This window comes from Stenella coeruleoalba (genome assembly GCF_951394435.1).
Source record: "Stenella coeruleoalba genome assembly, chromosome: 5".
In the NCBI taxonomy this organism is placed as follows: Eukaryota; Metazoa; Chordata; class Mammalia; order Artiodactyla; family Delphinidae; genus Stenella; species Stenella coeruleoalba.
In genome coordinates, this window is record NC_137150.1 from 12,587,361 (window position 1) to 12,606,971 (window position 19,611).

At 37.0% G+C, this 19,611-nt stretch overlaps 1 protein-coding gene across 4 annotated transcripts in view; it reads right to left on the minus strand.

Annotated features, from left to right (window-relative positions):
• MRPL3 (mitochondrial ribosomal protein L3) overlaps nucleotides 1-19,611 on the minus strand; it is a 59,722-nt gene that overhangs the window by 13,381 nt on the left and 26,730 nt on the right. For 2 of the 4 annotated variants that reach the window (XR_013828538.1, XR_013828539.1), the window contains exons 7-10: nucleotides 16,147-16,255; nucleotides 14,673-14,750; nucleotides 13,074-13,151; nucleotides 1,254-2,294 (exon numbers count right to left, since the gene is read on the minus strand). Coding sequence is in view for 1 of the 4 variants with exons in the window: in XM_079922925.1 (XP_079779051.1) it covers nucleotides 2,142-2,294; nucleotides 13,074-13,151; nucleotides 14,673-14,750; nucleotides 16,147-16,255 (418 nt within the window). In the remaining 3 variants the exon portion in view is untranslated. Of the gene's footprint in view, nucleotides 1-493; nucleotides 2,295-13,073; nucleotides 13,152-14,672; nucleotides 14,751-16,146; nucleotides 16,256-19,611 lie in introns of those variants that run through there. The other 2 variants (XR_013828537.1, XM_079922925.1) reach the window with 2 other exon arrangements.

Sequence of the window (19,611 nt, forward strand, 5' to 3'; positions counted from 1 at the left end):
TCCAAAATTTATAAGCAGCTCATGCAGCTCAATAATAAAAAAACAAACAACCCAATCCAAAAATGGGCAGAAGACCTAAATAGACATTTCTCCAAAGAAGATATACAGACTGCCAACAAACACATGAAAGAATGCTCAACATCACTAATCATTAGAGAAATGCAAATCAAAACTACAATGAGATATCATCTCACACCAGTCAGAATGGCCATCATCAAAAAATCTAGAAACAATAAATGCTGGAGAGGGTGTGGAGAAAAGGGAACCCTCTTGCACTGTTGGTGGGAATGTAAATTGATACAGCCACTGTGGAGAACAATATGGAGGTTCCTTAAAAAACTACAAATAGAACTACCATATGACCCAGCAATCCCACTACTGGGCATATACCCTGAGAAAACCATAATTCAAAAAGAGTCATGCACCACAATGTTCATTGAAGCTCTATTTACAATAGCCCCGAGATGGAAACAACCTAAGTGTCCATCATCGGATGAATGGATAAAGAAGATGTGGCACATATATACAATGGAATATTACTCAGCCATAAAAAGAAACGAAATTGAGCTATTTGTAATGAGGTGGATAGACCTAGAGTCCGTCATACAGAGTGAAGTTAAGTCAGAAAGAGAGAGACAAATACTGTATGCTAACACATATATATGGAATTTAAGAAAAAAAAATGTCATGAAGAACCTAGGGGTAAAACAGGAATAAAGACACAGACCTACTAGAGAATGGACTTGAGGATATGGGGAGGGGGAAGGGTAAGCTGTGACAAAGTGAGAGAGAGGCATGGACATATATACACTACCAAACGTAAGGTAGATAGCTAGTGGGAAGCAGCCCCATAGTACAGGGAGATCAGCTCGGTGCTTTGTGACCGCCTGGAGGGGTGGGACAGGGAGGGTGGGAGGGAGGGAGACGCAAGAGGGAAGAGATATGGGAACATATGTATATATATATATAACTGATTCATTTTGTTGTAAAGCAGAAACTAACACACCATTGTAAAGCAATTATACTCCAATAAAGATGTTAAAAAAAAAAAAAAAGAATCTGCTGGCCAATGCGGGAGACACGGATTCAAGCCCTGGTCTGGGAAGATCCCACATGCCGCAGAGCAACTAAGCCCATGTACCGCAATTACTGAGCCTGCACTCTAGAGCCCGCATGCCAAACTACTGAAGCCTGCGCGCCTAGAGCCCATTCTCCGCAACAAGAGAAGCCACAGCAATGAGAAGCCTGCTCACCACAACAAAGAGTAGCCCCCGCTTGCTGCAACCAGAGAAAGCCCATGTGCCACAATGGAGACTCAACTCAGACAAAAAAAAAAAAAAAAAAAAAAAAAAGTTTGTTGAATGTACACCCAGGCCATTTCAAATCCCTTTTCGAAGGCATCAAGTAAAAATAATTACAGGACTTCCCCAGCGCTCCAGCGGTTAAGACTCTGAGCTTCCATTGCAGGGGGCAGACTGGATCCCTGGTCAGGGAACTAAGATCCCGCATGCTGCAGGGCATGGCTGAAAAAAAAGGAAAAATAATTACACCTGTCTTATAGTTGAGTGATCTAACTAAAAAATAACTATACCTCCCAACAGAAGTGTAAATAAGACCCATAATTTATGATCTTATTGTGTCAGGCCTTTAACTATGACATAAACATTTCTATAATCTAGATAAAAATCTCAATTCCTTTTTCTTTTTAGGACTCAGGAAATAGTTTCTTTTACCTAAATAGGTAACACCATAGTCCCCATATGATTTGACACTGTTCCACAACCACCCTTTCACAAAGACAGACAAGTCTTTAGTAAAAGAAGCTAAATTTATAAACATTTAAGATAACTTGAGAAATACATAGTAAAAAAAGGACAAAGCCCACAAATTACAAAGATTTTACTAATATGCAAACTGCCGGTCCATCTAAATTTGGCATATTCAATCTACTTAACGGGTTTGCTTAATGTGGTAATTTTTTAAATGAAATTCAGTTGGAGGATGAATGATAAATTTATGCCCTTGACAAAGATAACCAGTGTGGTATGTTGTTACTAAGAAAAGAAAACATAATTCCTGGTTATATTATTGTTCTGGCTCATCAGAATTCACAGGACATGTGGGAGTCTGTCATGTCCAGGTCAGGCAAACGTAATAGAAGGTGCCCCAGGATGACACAAGTCTTCATCAAACAAATCTTCTGGTAGCTCCTCTTCATCTCCATCAGGGAAGTATGTTGGGAATGGTAGATTTTTACAGAAATCCTTATATGCAGGCAATTTAGAATCTTTGATCTGGGGGGAGGAAGCAAAGGTCTTATTAATAAGTGATACCAATTAAGTTATTTAAAGATATTCTGGTTTACTTATTCATAATCACAGAACAGCTCTTCCTTTTTCTTTGTTTTTTGTTCTTTAATTTTCTAATGTGAATAAAACAGCTGTTATACACTGAGTTCCTTTTACTTTATATATGTATTTTTATTCCAATAAACTAATTCAATGACAGAAATATAACCTTCCTCAAGTTAATCAGCTATCTCATGAGATTAAAATTACTCTGGTTATATTTTATCCATAAACAGAACTGCCCAACAGAATAAATTATATTCTACAATTACTACATAAATATCAATTATACCCAAATTGATTTTTCAAATATAAATAACTGATATAAACTATATACCTAAAAGGTATTACTATCTACATCTCAATTATTAATTTTATTATCTACTTACATTTTTATTATTCTATATTCTACCATAAATTTTTGAGCTTGGGTTAAAAAATATAAAATTTACCTAGTACTTTTGTTAGCCTTAATTCTAAGAGCACATAACCCAAAATATCAAGTTTTGTTAAGGAAATTAGCTTGTATTTAACAAGTAGTGTTCTCTTTGAGAAGCTAAGGACAGAATAGTATTTAACAGAAACAATAATAAACCCAGAAGTCTTGAAAACAGCTGTATTAGCTCTTTATATTCTAAAAATATTCTAATTACATTTGTAAATTCATTAACTGAGGAATAGTACAGATATTGATATGATCTAAAATGTTGGGTTATATTTTTGGAAAACACTGGGTTCTTTAAAGCTTCTGACTCACTCTACAGCCTTCATTCAGAGAGAAGTAAAAAAACAATTACACGTAATTACACAAACAGATTAAGATAAGGCATACTCATTTTGGCAATAAGAAATGAATAATATGGTTGAAGTAAGTACACAGCTGCTAGGAATAGCTAAGTACAGAAAAACACCTATATTAATTTTTCTCATTAAAATTGTTCCAAGAAATTATCAGTAAGTTGCCCAGAAGAAAATATACTTGTTTAACCTTTTTTTCCAATCCACTAATCTTGAGGTGAACTTTAACTTGGGGAAAAAAAGTCAAATTCTTACCAATTCAATTGTCTCAGAATTTGTAACTGAAAATAAAACCCAAGCAGATAAACAACAAAACGAACAACAAAACTTTCTGTGCAAATTTGATAACTGTGAAAATTTAGTTATAAATTGCCTAAATGGTGAATTCTCAGGTACTTTCAAATTTTTATATATCTATTATACCCAAGAAACAGCAAGGTGATTCAGTTATACATATATACATATTCTTTTACATATTCTTTCCCATTATAGGTTATCAGAAGATATTGAGTATAGTTCCCTTTGCTATACAGTAGGTCTTTGTTGGTTATCTGTTTTATATATAGTACTTTGTATCTGCTAGTCCCAAACTCCTAATTTATCCCTCCGTCACCCCTTTCCCCTTTGGTAACCATAAGTTTGTTTTCTATGTTTGTGAGTCTATTTCTGTTTTGTAAATAAGTTCATTTGTATCATTTTTTAGATTCCACATATAAGCGATATCGTATAATATCTTTTATCTGGCTTTCTTCACTTAATATGATAATCTCTAGTCCATCCATGTTGCTGCAAATGGCATTATTTCCTTTTTTTATGGCTGAGTAGTATTTCATTGTATAAATGTACCATGGCTTCTTTATCCATTCCTCTGTCGATGGACATTTAGGTTGTTTCCATCTCTTGGCTACTGTAAATAGTGCTGCGATGAACATTGGGGTGCATGTATCTTTTTAAATTATCGTTTCCTCTAGATATATACCCAGGAGTGGGATCGCTGGACCATATGGTAACTCTGCTTTTAGTTTTAAAAAGTCTCCATACTGTTTTCCATAGTAGCTGCACCAATTCACATTCCCACCAACAGTGCAGGAGGGTTCCCTTTTCTCCACACCTACTCCAGCACTTAGTATTGGTAGACATTTTGATGATGGCCATTCTGACTGGTGTGAGGTGATACCTCATTATAGCTTTTTCTGATTTGCATTTCCCTACTAATTAGCGACGTTGGGCATTATTTTTCATATGCCTTTTGGCCACATGTATGTCTTCTTCCGAGAAATGTCTACTTAGACATTAAATGTCTTTTGCCCGTTTTTTGATTTGGTTGTTTGGTTTTTTTTGATATTGAGCTGTATGAGCTGTTTGTACATTTGGAAATTAATCTCTTGTTGGTAGCATCGTTTTGCAAATATTTTCTCCCATCCTGCAGGTTGTCTTTCCATTTTATGGTTTCCTTTTCTGTGCAAACGCATTTAAGTTTAATTAGATCCCATTTGTTTATTTTTGTTTTTATTTCCATTACTCTAGGAGATGGATCAAAAAAGATATTGCTGCAATTTATGTCAAAGAGTGTTCTGCCTGTTTATTCCTCTAGGAGTTTTATAGTATCTGGTCTTATATTTAGGTCTTTAATCCAGTTTGAATTTATTTTTGTATTTGGTGCTAGAGAATGTTTTAATCTTGTACACAGAGCTGTCCAGTTTTACCAGCATTACATATTGAAAAGACTGCCTTTTCTCTATTGTATATTCTTGCCTCCTTTGATGTAGACTGACCATATGTGTGCACAGCTTTGTTTTTGGGATTTCTATCTAGTTCCATTGATCTACATGTCTGTTTTTGTGCCAGTACCATACTGTTTTGCTTACTGTAGCTCTGTAGTCAGGGAGCCTGATTCCTCTAGCTCCATTCTTCCTTCTTATGATTGCTTTGGCTGTTTGGGGTCCTTTGTGTTTCCATACAAATTTTAAAATTTCTTGTTCTACTTCTGTGAAAAATGCCATTGGAAATTTGATAGGAAATGCATTGAATCTATAGATTGCCTTGGATAGTATGGTCATTTTAACAATATAGATTCTTCCAATCCAAGAACATCATATATCTTTCCATCTGTTTGTGTCTTCTTTAATTTCCTTCATCAGCGTCTCATAATGTTCAGAGTACAGGTTTTTTTGCCTCCTTAGGTAGGTTTGTTCCTAAGTATTTTATTGTTTTTGATGTGATTGTAAATGGGATTGTTTCCTTTACTTTCTGATTTTTGTTGTTAGTGTATAGAAGTGCAACAGACTTCTATGTATTAATTTGTACCCTGCAACTTTACAGAATTCATTGATGAGCTCTAGTAGTTTTCTGATAGCATCTTCATGATTTTCTATGTATAGTATCACGTCATCTGCAAAAGTGACAATTTAATTACTTCTTTTCCAATCTGGATTCCTTTTATTTCTTTTTCTTCTCTGATTGCTGTGGCTAGGAATTACAAAACTATGTTGAATAAAAGTGGCAAAAGTGGGCAACTGTCTTGTGCCTGATCTTAGAGGAAATGCTTTCAACTTTTTGCTGTTGATTATGATGTTAGCTGTGGGCTCATCACATATGGCCTTTATTATACTGAGGTAGGTTGCCTCTATGCCCACTTTCTGGAGTTTTTTTTAATCATAAATGGATGTTGAATTTTATCAAAAGCTTTTTCTGCATCTATTGAGATGACCATATAATTTTATTCTTCAACTTGTTAATGTGGTGTATCACACAAATTGATTTGCAGATACTGAAAATTCATTATACCCCTGTGATAAATCCCACTTGATCATGGTGTATGATCCTTTTAATGTATTGTTGGATTCGGTTGGCTAGATTTTCTTTTTTATTTGGTTTGATTTTGTTGAGGATTTTTGCATCTATGATCATCAGTGATATTGGCCTGTACTTTTCTTTTTTTGTGATATCTTTGGTTTTGGTATCAAGGTGATGGTGGTCTCATAGAATGAGTTCAGAAGTGTTCCTTCCTCTGCAATTTTTTGAAATCATTTCAGAAGGACAGGTGTTAACTCTTCTCTAAATGTTTGGTAGAATTTGCCTGAAGCCATCTGGTCGTGGACTTTTGTTTGTTGGGAGTTTTAAAATTACTGATTCAATTCCAGTACTGGTAACTCGTCTGTTCATATTTTCTATTTCTTCCTGGTTCAGTCTTGAGAGATCGCACGTTTTTAAGAATTTGTCCATTTCTTCAGGGTTGTCCATTTTATGGCTATATAGTTGCTCGTAGCAGCCTCTTATGATCCTTTGTACTTCTGTGGTATTGGTTGTAACTTCTGCTTTTTCATTTCTGATTTTACTGATTTGGGCCCTCCTTTTTTTTCATAATGAGCCTGGCTAAAGGTTTACCAATTTTATCTTTTCAAAGAATCAGCTTTTATTTCATTGATCTTTTCTATTGATTTTTTTTAAAGTGTCTATTTCATTTATTTCTGCTCTGATCTTCATGATTTCTTTCTTTCTGCTAACTTTAGGTTTCAACTGTTCTTTCTCTAGTTGCTTTAGGTGTAAGGTTATGTTGTTTATTTGATGTTTTTCTTGTTTCCTGAGGTAAGATTGTACTGCTATAGACTTCCCTCTTAGAACTGCTTTTGCTGTGTCCAATAGGTTTTGTATCATTGTGTTTTCGTTTTCATGATTTTCTAAGTATTTTTTGATTTACTCTTTGATTTTTTCAGTGATCCATTGGTTGTTTAGTGGCATACTGTTTAACTTCCACGTGTTTGTGTTTTTTGCAGTTTTTTTTCTTGTGGCTGTTTTCTTTTCTTTCTTTCTTTTTCTTGGGCTGCATCGGGTGGCTTGTGGGATATTAGTTCCCTGACAAGGGATTAAACATGCACCCTTGGCAGTGAAAGCACGGAGTCCTAACCACTGGACCACCAGGGAATTCCCTGGTTGTCTTCTAAACTCACAGAGTTGTGGTCTGAAAAGATGCTTGATTCAATTTCAATTTTCTTAAATTTACTACAGCTTGCTTTGTGGCCCAACATATGATCAATCCTGGAGAATGTTCCATGTGCACTTGAAATGTGTATTCTGCTTTCAGATGGAAGGTTCTATACATATCAATTGAGCCCATCTGGTCTAATGTGTCATTTAAGGCTTGTGTTTCCCTTAGTGATTTTCTGTCTGGACGATCTGTCCATTGATTTAAGTGGGGCGTTAAAGTCCCCCATTATTATTACTGTCAATTTCTACTTTTATGTCTATTAACATCTGCCTTATATGTTGAGGTATTCCTATGTTGGGTGCATATATATTTACAATTGTTATATCTCTTCTTGGATTGATCCCTTGATCATTATGTGGTGTCCTTCTCTCTTGTAACCGTCTTTATTTTAAAGTCTATTTTGTCTGATATGAGTATTCCTACTCCAGCTTTCTTTTGATTTGCATTTGCAATGGAATATCTTTTTCCATCCCTACTTTGTGTGTCTCTAGATCTGAAGTGGGTCTCTTGTAGACAGCACGTATACGGGTCTAGTTTTTGTATCTATTTAGCCAGTCTATGCCTTCTGATTGGAGTATTTGATCCGCTTACATTTAAGGTAATTATCAATATACATGTTCTTATTGCCATTTTGTTATTGGATTTCTGTAGGTCTTTTGTCCCTTTCTTCTTAGTTCTCTGCTCTTGTGATTTGATGACTATCTGTGTTACGTTTGGATTCCTTTTTCTTTATTGTGTGTATATGTATTATAGATTTTTGGTTTGTGGTTACTATGTTTTAGTATAGCAGTGTGTGTGTTTATATATATAAATATATATGATTGTTTTAAGTTGCTGATCTCATTTCAACTGCATTTTAAATACCCCACATTTGTACTCTCCTCCCTTCACGATTACTGTTTTTGATCTATTTCTTTTTTTCCTTTAATTAATTAATTATTTTGGGGGGCTGCATTGGGTCTTTGTTGCTGTGCACAGCCTTTCTCCAGTTGCAGCGAGTAAGGGCTACTCTTGGTTGCAGTGCATGGGCTTCTCATTGTGGTGGCTTCTCTTGTTGTGGAGCACGGGTTCTAGGCACATGGGCTCTAGAGCGCAGGCTCAGTAGTTGTGGTGCACGGACTTAGTTGCTCCACGGCATGTGGGATCTTCCCGGACCAGGGCTTGAACCCGTGTCCCTTGTACTGACAGGCAGATTCTTAACCACTGTACCACCAGGGAGGTCCCTGATATCATATTTCACATCTAATTGTTTTATGTATCCCTTAACTGTGTATTGTGGATACAGATGATTTTACTACTTTTGTCTTTTAACCTCCCTACTAGTTTGTGTGTGGACAATTTACCTTTATCATGTTTGCCTTTACCAGTGAGCTTTTCCATTTCATAATTTTCTTGTTTCTAGTTGCAGCCTTTTCTTTTCCCCTTAGAAAAGTTCCTTTAGCATTTGTTGTAAAACGGGTTTGGTGGTGCTGAATTCTTTTATCTTTTGCTTGTCTGTAAAGTTTTTGATTTCTCCAACAAATCTGAATGAGGACCTTGCTGGGTATTCATGGCTGTAGATTTTTTCATCACTTTAAATACATCATGCCATTCCCTTCTGGCCTACAGAGTTTCTGCTCAAAAATCAGCTGACCATCTTATGGGAGTTCCCTTGTACATTATTTATACCTTTTCCCTTGCTGCTTTTCATATTTTCTCTATCTTTAAGTATTGTCAATTTGATTACTATGTGTCTTGGTGTGTTTCTCTTTGGGTTAATCCTCTATGGGACTCTGCGCTTCCTGGACTTGGGTGATTGTTTCCTTCCCCAGGTTAGGGAAGTTTTCAGTTATTATCTCTTCAAGCATTTTCTCAGGCCCTTTCTCTCTCCTTTTCTAGAATCCCTACAATGGGAATGTTAGTGTGCCTGATGTCCCAAAGTTCTCTTAAACTGTCCTAATTTCTTCTCATTCTTTTTTATTCTGTTACACGGCAGTGATTTCTACTACTATGCCTTCCAGTTCACTGCTCTATTCTTCTGCCTCATTTATTCTGCTACTGGTTCTTTCTAGTGTATTTTTCATTTCAGTTATTATATTCATCTCTGTTTGGTTGCTCTTTATATTTTCTGACTTTGTTAAAAACTTCTAATTTCTTGCTCTGTGCATCCATTCTTTTCCCAAATTCCTGGATCATCTTTACAATCATTACTCTGAACTCCTCGAGTACACTGCCTACCTCCACTTCACTTCACTGTTCTTCAGGGATTTTATCTTGTTCCTTCATCTGAAACATATTCCTCTGCCACCTCAGTCTGTCTAAATTTCTACTCGTATTTTTATGTGTGTGGTAGGTTAATTACATTTCTCAACCTTGGAGAAGTGGGATGTCCTGTATGTCCCAGCAGTACACTTCCCTCTCATCCCTGAAGGATCAGGGACCAGTCTGTTTGCAGACCCAGTTCCACAGGCTGTGTGATCGTAGTTTTCTTGCTTCTGGTGTCTGCCCGTGGCTGGATGGGGCTGCTCTAGAGGCTTGTGCAGGCTTCCTGACAGGAGGGGCTGGTCCCAGCCCACTGGTTGGTGGAGCTGATTCCTCACCCTCTGGTGGGCAGGGCCGTGTCAAAGGGTGTGTCCAAAGACAGCTGTGGGCTCAGGAAGTCTTTAGGCAGCCTGTCTGCTGACAGATGCAGCTGTGTTCCTGCCCACTTGGTTGTTTGCTTGAGGTGTCCCAGCACTGGAGCCTACAGGCTGTTGGGTGGGGCCAGGTTTTGGTGCTAATGACCCAAGCAAGATGTCAGCCTCCAGCAAGAGTTCATGAAGATGAATACTCCCTAATACATCTGCCACTGGTTTTTATGTCCTAAGGGTGAGCCACAGCTGCCCCCTACCTTCCCAGGAGACCCTCCAAGACCAGCAGGTAGGTCTGGCACAGGCTCCTATGAAATTACTGCTTTTGCCCGGGTTCCAGGTGCATGAGATTCTGCATGTGCCCTTTATGAGTGAGGTCTCTGCTTCCCCCAGTCCTGTGGAGCTCCTGCTATCAAGTCCCACTGGCCTTCAAAGCCAAATGCTCTGGGAGCTCCTCTTCCTGATGCCAGGCCCCCAGCTGGGGAGGCTGACGTCAGGCTCAGAACTCTCACTCCTGTGGGAGAAGTTCTGTGATATAATCATTCTCCAGTTTTTGTGTCGCCAGGTAGTAAAGGATTTGATTACATCACAAGTGCACCCCTCCTATAATCTCATTGTGGTTTCTTTTTTATATCATGTAGAATATCTTTTTTGGTAGGTTCCAGCTTTTTCTTTAATTGATGATTGTTCAGCAGTTAGTTGTGATTTTGGTGTGCTCATAAGAGAAGGTGGGCTCAAGGTCCCTCTTCTCCACCATCTTGTCCCGAATTTGCTGGTACATGTTTTTGTGCACTGAATCTTATCCCTGGCTTTATTATTTCCCTGCCTTCAGGACTCCCTCTCATTCTTTTTATATTTATGTATATCGGCAAACCAGTTCAAACACTTTTTAGGGAAGCTGGAGGTAGGACACACACACACAAAAAACAGGCAAATCTGAAAATAAACTTAAATTATAAATTAGGATATAGGGACAAGCACACACAAATATTACAGTACACTATGCTGTAAATAACAGTTCTTTAGGCTCTCTTAGTACATTAGTGAATCCAAAGAACAAAAAGCTTACATTAATTAAACAGGTTGGTTATCCCTAAGACTATCTTACTAACTTTAGAATGAATGACAGGCAGCCCTGTACTCTGTACTCTGATGGAACCAAAAGCTCCTGTGCAGTGAGTGGGTGCCAGTAAGGCTGCCTGTCCAGCAGGACGAGCCTCAACCTCCAATGGCAAGGGGCTTATTCACCTGCTATGGGATCACTGGGAAGAATGGACAAAGTGGGGTGACTGTTTTCAGAAGATTTACCAAACTTTTGGCATCTAAAACATAAGCCCACAAAAAACTCCCCCAAACCCACACCTTAATGTTTGGGACAGACATTTAAGGTTATAAAAGACCGTTAAAAGGCACTATATTTCAAAGGTTTTTTTTTCAAGATGAGTTCTTTTATCAAAATCTGTTTGTTGGAAATATATTCACCTAGTGTGTTAACAGTTCAAAGTGTCTAGACATTTCTCTCTGATGGTATAGTTTCTCAAAATGTATTTGGACTCCTCTTTTGGAATTGCCTTCAGTGTACCTTCTGAATATCTTCAGTGATAGCAAGCCACCATCCATTAAATGGATTGAGTTTCTGGAGGCAATCTTTATTGAAGTGCGTGGAAAAATCTGAGTAATAAGTGTTGTTGATTATAAACTATTTATAACAGCCAGATCAGAACCCTGCACATATGGTTTTTCAAGGCAGTTCACCTGTTCATCCCTGCTGGAGTCAAGGAAGATGCTGAGGTGAACCTGAGGAGTCACAGCAACAGTGAGGCTCAGCTGGAAGCCAGCCTAGAACTGTATACAGCAAATGGGGAGAAAAGGAGGATTTGACAATGTTTAAAACTTCATCTGCTATCCAGTATAATTTATTATGAAAAATGATCATTTTCCTTTTTTCTTTTTTATTAGGTTGTTATATTTATAACAATGTAATAAATCTGGAGGTAGGAATACACTGAATTATGAGGCCAAAATGTTAGGAAAAGCACAATGACAATGTGCTGGCTTCAAGTACCTGTTACTATGTACATGACTTGGGTCACCAGGGGCCTGAAAACTTACTTAAACCTAAAAAACTGCAAACTTAAAAAAAAAAAAAAAAAGACCAAAAAATCCTGCAAGAATTAATCAAATGCATTTTTTCTTTAAAAAAAAAAATGAGAATACTCTAGTCAAAAAAGTGAGGAGTTCCAGAAAGGGAATTCTAATTACTGTAAGACTGAAACAAATATTGTACCTTATGCTAGTAACGGAACCTACTTTAAGAAATGAAAAGAAGGGGCTTCCCTGGTGGCGCAATGGTTGAGAGTCTGCCTGCCGATGCAGGGGACACAGGTTCGCGCCCCGGTCCGGGAGGATCCCACATGCCGTGGGGTGGCTGGGCCCGTGGGCCATGGCTGCTGAGCCTGCGCATCCAGAGCCTGTGCTCCGCAGTGGGAGAGGCCACAGCAGTGAGAAGCCCGCGTACCACAAAAAAAAAAAAAAAAAAAAAAAAAGAATACATAGAAAAAGACAGGTTTTTTGAAAAATCTGAGGGTTAAGTTTCAGCCTAATTTTGTTGTTATTGTTGGAAGAGTAATGAAGAATCTATTTTGGGGAACTGCTGGTATCACTTCAACTACAAATTTATTTTCAGAATGGAAAATTCAAAAGTGATGTCTCATTTTGTATTATGTTGACTTAAATCCCACGTTGAATATTTATTCTGTATTTTATTTGATGGAAATAAATCTCTGAGAGCTTAAGAATGTTTTTTCAAGTCTATCTTGTATAACATGTTTTCTTCTCTTCATGTTTTGAACATAAAAATGTATTTTTAAGGAAAACAGAGCAATGCTAGTAATAATAATAATAATAAATCTTTCCTTAAAATGTCCACCTCAAACCACCTTTCTTGTTGATTCTCATTTCTCATTTTATTTCCACCACATATACTTCTGGTTCCCATGTCAAAGTACTCTTAAAAAATGAAAAAGTTATTTTTTGGAAGGATAGAGATATATTGATATTTTTGCAAGTAGTTTTGCTAATATCCTTTTGTATTTCTAAAGAACCTCTTACTGGACCTACCCTTTGTGCAGGTTTATGGTTTTAGAGACATAGGCTATAGGTTATTTTGTGCAATTTTCTCACTCAGGTGCTACTAAAAAGCAGAAAAAATAGCAAAGAACATGTCGAGAAACAGCTACTTATTTTCAAGACACATTTATGGGTGAGAGGAGAACTTATGGCACACATCCACATCTCTGAACAAGGGAAAATAAAGAGAGTTATACATACCTTTACTAAGCAATTTTTGTGTCCAGGTACAGAGCCATTTACATAGATTATATTGTGCTTTGTGTTTATTCTCCACACCTGAAGTGGAAATAAAATCAAACCTTAAGAGTTAAAAATATTAGAATATACTTATATCAATACAAACAAAAGCTGAGGCTATAAGTAGCCTGTAAAGAAATAATCATGTTAGCACCTCAAAATATTGAATGAGAATAAAAATTTCAAATCCTATGGATGACTTGTACTGTAATACTACAACAGATATGTCTCATGTAAGTGGTAGAAAACTCTCATTTTAAGTATAAATGTGACTGAACGATCAAGACTACTTCGATATTTCAATATTCTCCTGGCACCATTAAGAATAACACATGAAAATTCAGTTTTATTTTATTCTTAGTTAACATGAGCTTGCTGCAACTAGAAACTGGGAAGCCGAAACCTCTCTGGGTCTAATTTTTTTAAAAAGTGTGCTGAGCAGATGGCCTTCAAACAGATCTTCATGTGGGAAAAACATTTACACAAATGAGAGAACAGTCAAGAAATGGTATTGAAAAAGTATTTGGGGGTAAAATCAAGTTTGACCCATAGCTCACGGCTAAACGTTAAATACTAGGGCAACTGAAATCTCTCTCCTGTCACACATATGCATACATGAAAAGAAAATGCACAAAGACAGATACAAATGGTTGTCTATGGCAAGTATAAATGTAACAGAAGAGGGGAAAAAAAACCCCTTAGATTTAATTATATAAAATTTTTAAAACTTCTGCTGGTTAAAATTTATAAATAAAATACATCTAGAATAGAGAATGAAAGAATATGTACCAAAATGTTACCAGTGGTTGTCTTTGGGGGTTGTTCTTTTGAATGACCTATTTTCTTTTTTGTACTTTCTATACTTTTCACACATATAGACAGATTAGTTGTTTTAATAAAAATATAATTACATGGCACCTATTATGTACAACTCATTTTCACTTAGATATTACATATGTTCCTCAAGTTAGCAGACAGTGAATTTAACTCCCCGCCCCTTTTAAATATATAATTATTTTACAAAAATGGATATATACCACATGCTTTTTTAGTACTCTATTTTCCTATTTTGATTGTCTCCTATTTTGTCTTCCTCTCTCCTATTCCTCACCCACATCCACCTACACATTTGACATTTAATCGAAAGCAATATGATATATAACCATCTACTCTTCTCTGTGCTTACATGGCATGGTGACATATACATGTAGGGAGTTTCTGTTTACTCTTTTATAAGAGTATTATACGTAATGCTCTGAATCTCTATTTTTTCATGCAACAACACTGTGGAAATCTTCCAGGTCAAATAGTAGACAATTAACTTTTTCTTTTTAATGAGTGCATTTTCCATGGCTTGCATGTTAAATGAACATATATGACAACTCCAACACACACACACACACACACACACACACAGAGTACACGTTTCCCCCACCCCTCAATAATTGTAAAACCTATTAGAACCACCATACGCAGACACACGTTAAATATGTATGCTGGTGCGTTTGCCTTTAGGCACTAATTTAACCACTCCTATAAAAAGCCACTCCAGAAACTTACTTTCAGTCCAAATGCTGTCCTATCTATGTTCCCCAATTGCCCAGGCATTTTGGTTCCAGGCCAGACTCTGGCAACATCCTAAAGGAGAGAAACAAAAGTAGCACTTTTAAGCAGTATTCTCAATTTCGCACAGTACCAATCAAACCAAAATGCAAGTAAGATATGTCATTAAAATGTTTTATTTTTTCCTCCATTTTGCTAGCCCCCAGTAAAGAACTAAACATGGATTTAGTCACATTTACCCCTAGAGAATTCCCTTTCTAAATTAGATTAGAACAAAAAAATATAGACTAAGAACATATTTAGGAGAAAAATTCAGTAACAAGAGAGCAGCAACTGAGCCAATAATGGCTGAGAAGGACATAAAAACATGTAACATCACCATTCAAAGAAAAAATGGACTGCCTGGCCTGTTTTCACAAATCTTCTGTATTAACTGACTTGGACTCCATCCAGTCCACAGCTGCTGGAATGCTCCTACTCTCCCACCCTGGCTTTTGATGTTACTATCCTTCTGCAAAGTGACTAAAGGAGAGAGTTAGTTACCACCAATAGTGAGAAACTTAGCTTCCATTATCAATATATTCACTTATCTGGTCAATCCTATAATTCACAGAAAATTATCTCAGAATGGCTAACTAACACTCAACACATGCACATAGTACATTTTAAATTTAGACTCTGGGTATACAGCCAACAACTATGTGTTCACAAGTTACTTGAGTTATTAGTCCACTCTAGTCCCCCACTTCAGTGAGGTTCTGTTACTCATTTGAAATAGTTATGTTCATTTTCTAATTATATTCCATTATGGATTCCCCCCATTTTTATTTTACTTTGAATTTGTAAAACATTAACATGGTTCCAAAGTAAAAAGTATTAACAAAAAAGTATATCTAGTTAAGTGCCACTCCTGAGCCCTTCCATACTCTTCCCACCCAAGAGTAAGAATCCCCCAGGCTCTTTATGATACACCTCTGGGAGAGATATTCAGTAGGACTAAATTAGCAGTACAAATCTCCTTCTCTCCTTCCTATGCTCTTATTGTCTATTTCTCCATTTTTTCTCTATTACTTTCCCCTTCATCATTATATTGTCCTTGACAACTTTTCCCAATGGTCTCTTCTAAGGCAAAAACAAATCTGTGAAGGAAGCAGTGTGGGAAGATGGCAGGGCATTCTGATCCCTGATCACTTACAGCTGACTTCAGAGTGTAGGATGGGAGACAGAGATGGGAAAGAAAGTAGGCAGACAAGTACTGAGAACACTGGCCGTAAGTACGTAGGATATAACCAAGTGATTCAAGTCTGGCTCTGGAAAGTAAGGCCAGGACCCATAAATGTGTGACTTTTATTAGGACCCACCTGGAGTAAGATTCAAATAATGTGACTTGATCCCAAGGACAGACTAAAGCACCATATACACAAAAGCTGAATCTTTAGTACTAAAAAGAGGATCACTAAGTTATACTTACACCAGTTGAAATAGCTCCAGGCCTTCTGTGGGTTTTTGTTTGACCGTGAGTAGCTGGCTGGCCTTTAAATCCCCATCTTTTCATGACACCTTGGAAACCTTTACCAATACTGAACAAGATAAACATTAGAATTTACATAATGAACAGAGGATAAAATACCCCCAACTGTATACTTTGATAGTACCTTAGAGTTTTTAGCTAAGTTCCTTATCCAAATAACTAGAAAAGGCCATACAAGCAAAACTACAAATGAACGTGCCTTTATCTCTGTCCTGGTTTGCACCCCTTCCTGGAGTCTCATTCTACATAAAATGATTAGTTCAAGATTGTGAGACAACAGCAAGCTAAGCAGTTCTATCATCCTAATCCTATGACACAACACAGTAAAAGTGGGACATTTTATAAGCTCACAGTACTTGTAAGCAATGCAGCAGGCCACCATTAAGACCCCCGCCTTCTGTAAAGCAACTATACTCCAATAAAAATTAAAAACAAAAAAAACCCCTGAAAAAACCCACCTCCTGGTACACATGCCCCTGTGTGATCAATCACCTCCCCTTGAGTCTGTGTGGACCTAGCAACTCACCTCTTAAGGAATAAACTATGGCAGAAGAGATGAGATGTCACCTCTGACTCTTGGTTACAAAGACACTGGCTTCCATCTCTGCACTCTCGGTTCTGAAGGAAGCCAGCTGCTATCCTATGGAGAGTTATGCAGCAAAGACCTCTCTAGCCAGCAACTGTGGACCTGACGCTCACCAGTGGCCATGTTAATGAGTTTGTAGGCACTTCTTCCCAAGTTGAACCCTGAGATGACCACGGCCTTGACTGTTGCCTCGGCTGCAGCTTCGTGAGAGACCCTGAGCCAGAGGCACCCAGCTAAGCTGTACTGGGAGTTACGACCACAGAAACTGTGAGGTAATAAATGTTTGTTGTTTTAGGCTGTTGTATTTTAGGGTAATGTGCTAGGCAGCAATATACAATACAACACAAAATAAAACAGTAATAATGCCCTAAATGCTGAACAAGTTTAGAAGATGGATCTTGGTTTCAAGGTTTGAATCAGAAGCCAATGGAGAAATAAAATCAGAGAAAAAATCTAATATTTCAATTTTTAAACAAAACCATTCTATTTTCAAATTCTGCTAACTAGAGAAACATTATGCAGTGTAGGTAGAAACGACACTAAGGTTCAAGCAGCATTAGAGTTTATCTCTGTCAAATATATCAGGACAAATGATACAAGGAAAGGGCTAGAATGAATTGTAAGACTCTACCAGCCTTAGTTTTATAGACTCTTAAGATGAACACTTTTTCCACCTTTCATTAGATAATATGTCAACATATTTTTCATGCTGTGTTCCCTTAATTTAATAAAGCTAGCTATTATTAAATAAATAGTGCCCAGTTCAGGACATTTACAAAAAGGACCAATAACAAAAGATTTTGAAAACTATGTAATTTCCACAAGGACTTTGCTATGCATTTAACAAAGAATTATCAGAGAGTAATGGATTGAAGTAAGCCCACATGACTAAGATGGTTTGTTTTAGATAACTCAAGAAACCAGCATAAAAATAATACGAATATGTATAGAATATAACAGTCGAATAATATCATATCACATGTCAAAAGTTATTTGTATATGAATAATTTAAATGTAGCTTTTTTCACATTAATCAACTGAACACATCACATGGAGTACACTGACCAGCACACCTTGTTTTATTATGCTCCGCAGATACAGTGGTTTTTACAGTTTGAAAGGTTTGTGGTAACCTTGTGTGATCAGATAATGATTAGCACTTTTTGGCCATGAAGTTGTTTTTTTTTTTAAATTTTTATTGGAGTATAGTTGCTTTACAATGTTGTGTTAGTTTCTGCTGTACAGCAAAGTAAATCAGATATACATATACATATATCCACTCTTTAAAATTTCCTTCCCATTTAGGTCACCACCTACTCAAGAGCATTGAGTAGAGTTCCCTGTGCTATACAGTAGGTTCTTATTAGTTACCTACTATATATATAGTAGTGCATATATGTCAGTCCTAAACTCCCAATTCATCCCACCCTACCCTTCCCCCCTTGGTAACCGCAAGTTTGTTTTCTACATGTGTGACTCTATTTCTGCTTTGCAAACAAGTTCATCTGTACCATTTTTCTAGATTCCACATATAAGTGATATTATACGATATATGTCTTTCTCTTTCTGACTTACTTCACTCTGTATGACAATCTCTAGGTCCATCCATGTCGCTGAAAATGGCATTATATTTCGTTCATTTTTAAGCCATGAAGTATTTTTAAATTAAGGCACATACATTGTTTTTTTAGATATAATGCTATTGTACAGGCTACAGTACAGTGTTAAACATAACTTCTATATGCACTAGGAAACCAAAAGCTTGACTCGCTTTACTGCCGTTGTCTGGAACCAAACTGCAGTATCTCCGAGGCGTGCCTGTACATAATTGATTTTTTGCCTCCAAAATTCAAAATAATGCTTATGCTTGATCAAAGAGCTAAAGCAGAAATTTAACATATATTCATTGAAAAGTCACTATAAACTTTGCAAGGTTAACATCTAAGAAGGCAAACTATGATAATCAAATATTTTACTGAAATTTTGCTTCAGAAACTTAACAAATATTTCTACTTAACGCTGAATTTTAGAATATATTGATATTTGAAAAATAAATGCTTTGCAATTTAAAAATAAAAAAGAAGTACCTAAAGAGTCATTTGAACTTATGATATTGTTTGGCAAATAACATTTTAAAAAATGTTTTATAAATTTATTTCATTTATTTTATTTTTGGCTGCACTGGGTCTTCGTTGCTGCACGTGGGCTTTCTCCAGTTGTGGCGAGTGGGGGCTACTCTTCGTAGTGGTGCATAGGCTTCTCATTGTGGTGGCTTCTCTTGTTGCAGAGCAGGGTCTCTAGGTGCGCGGGCTTCAGTTGTTTTACAGCGCAGGCTCAACAGTTGTGGTGCATGGGCTTAGTTGCTCCACAGCATGTGGGATCTTCCCAGATCAGGGCTCGAACCCATGCCCCCTTCATTGGCAGGTGGCTTCTTACCCAATGCACCACCAGGGAAGCCCTGGCAAATAACACTTTAAAGAAAACAAGGGAACGGACTGGCAATGCCAAATCTAAAATGAGCATGTTTTCAAAATACGGCATTCTAACACTGGTCATTCTTGGTAGAAAGTTTGTTGGTAACTTGAGTTCTCAAACTGATTCATCTCCTGCTTAAAGAGAGAGCATGCATGTGTGCATCAGTAAAAAACACTCCAGGTAAATTACAGGAAGATAATTCAGCTCATTTTACCAGCAAACGATTACAAGATCAAAGTGGTATCCTGAAACTGCTAATTACTGTCAGCCAATTACAGACTGTTTTTCAATCTAGTTCTAGAACACATCATGTTGTTATACTGTGTACTACAGGAGCCTCTTCA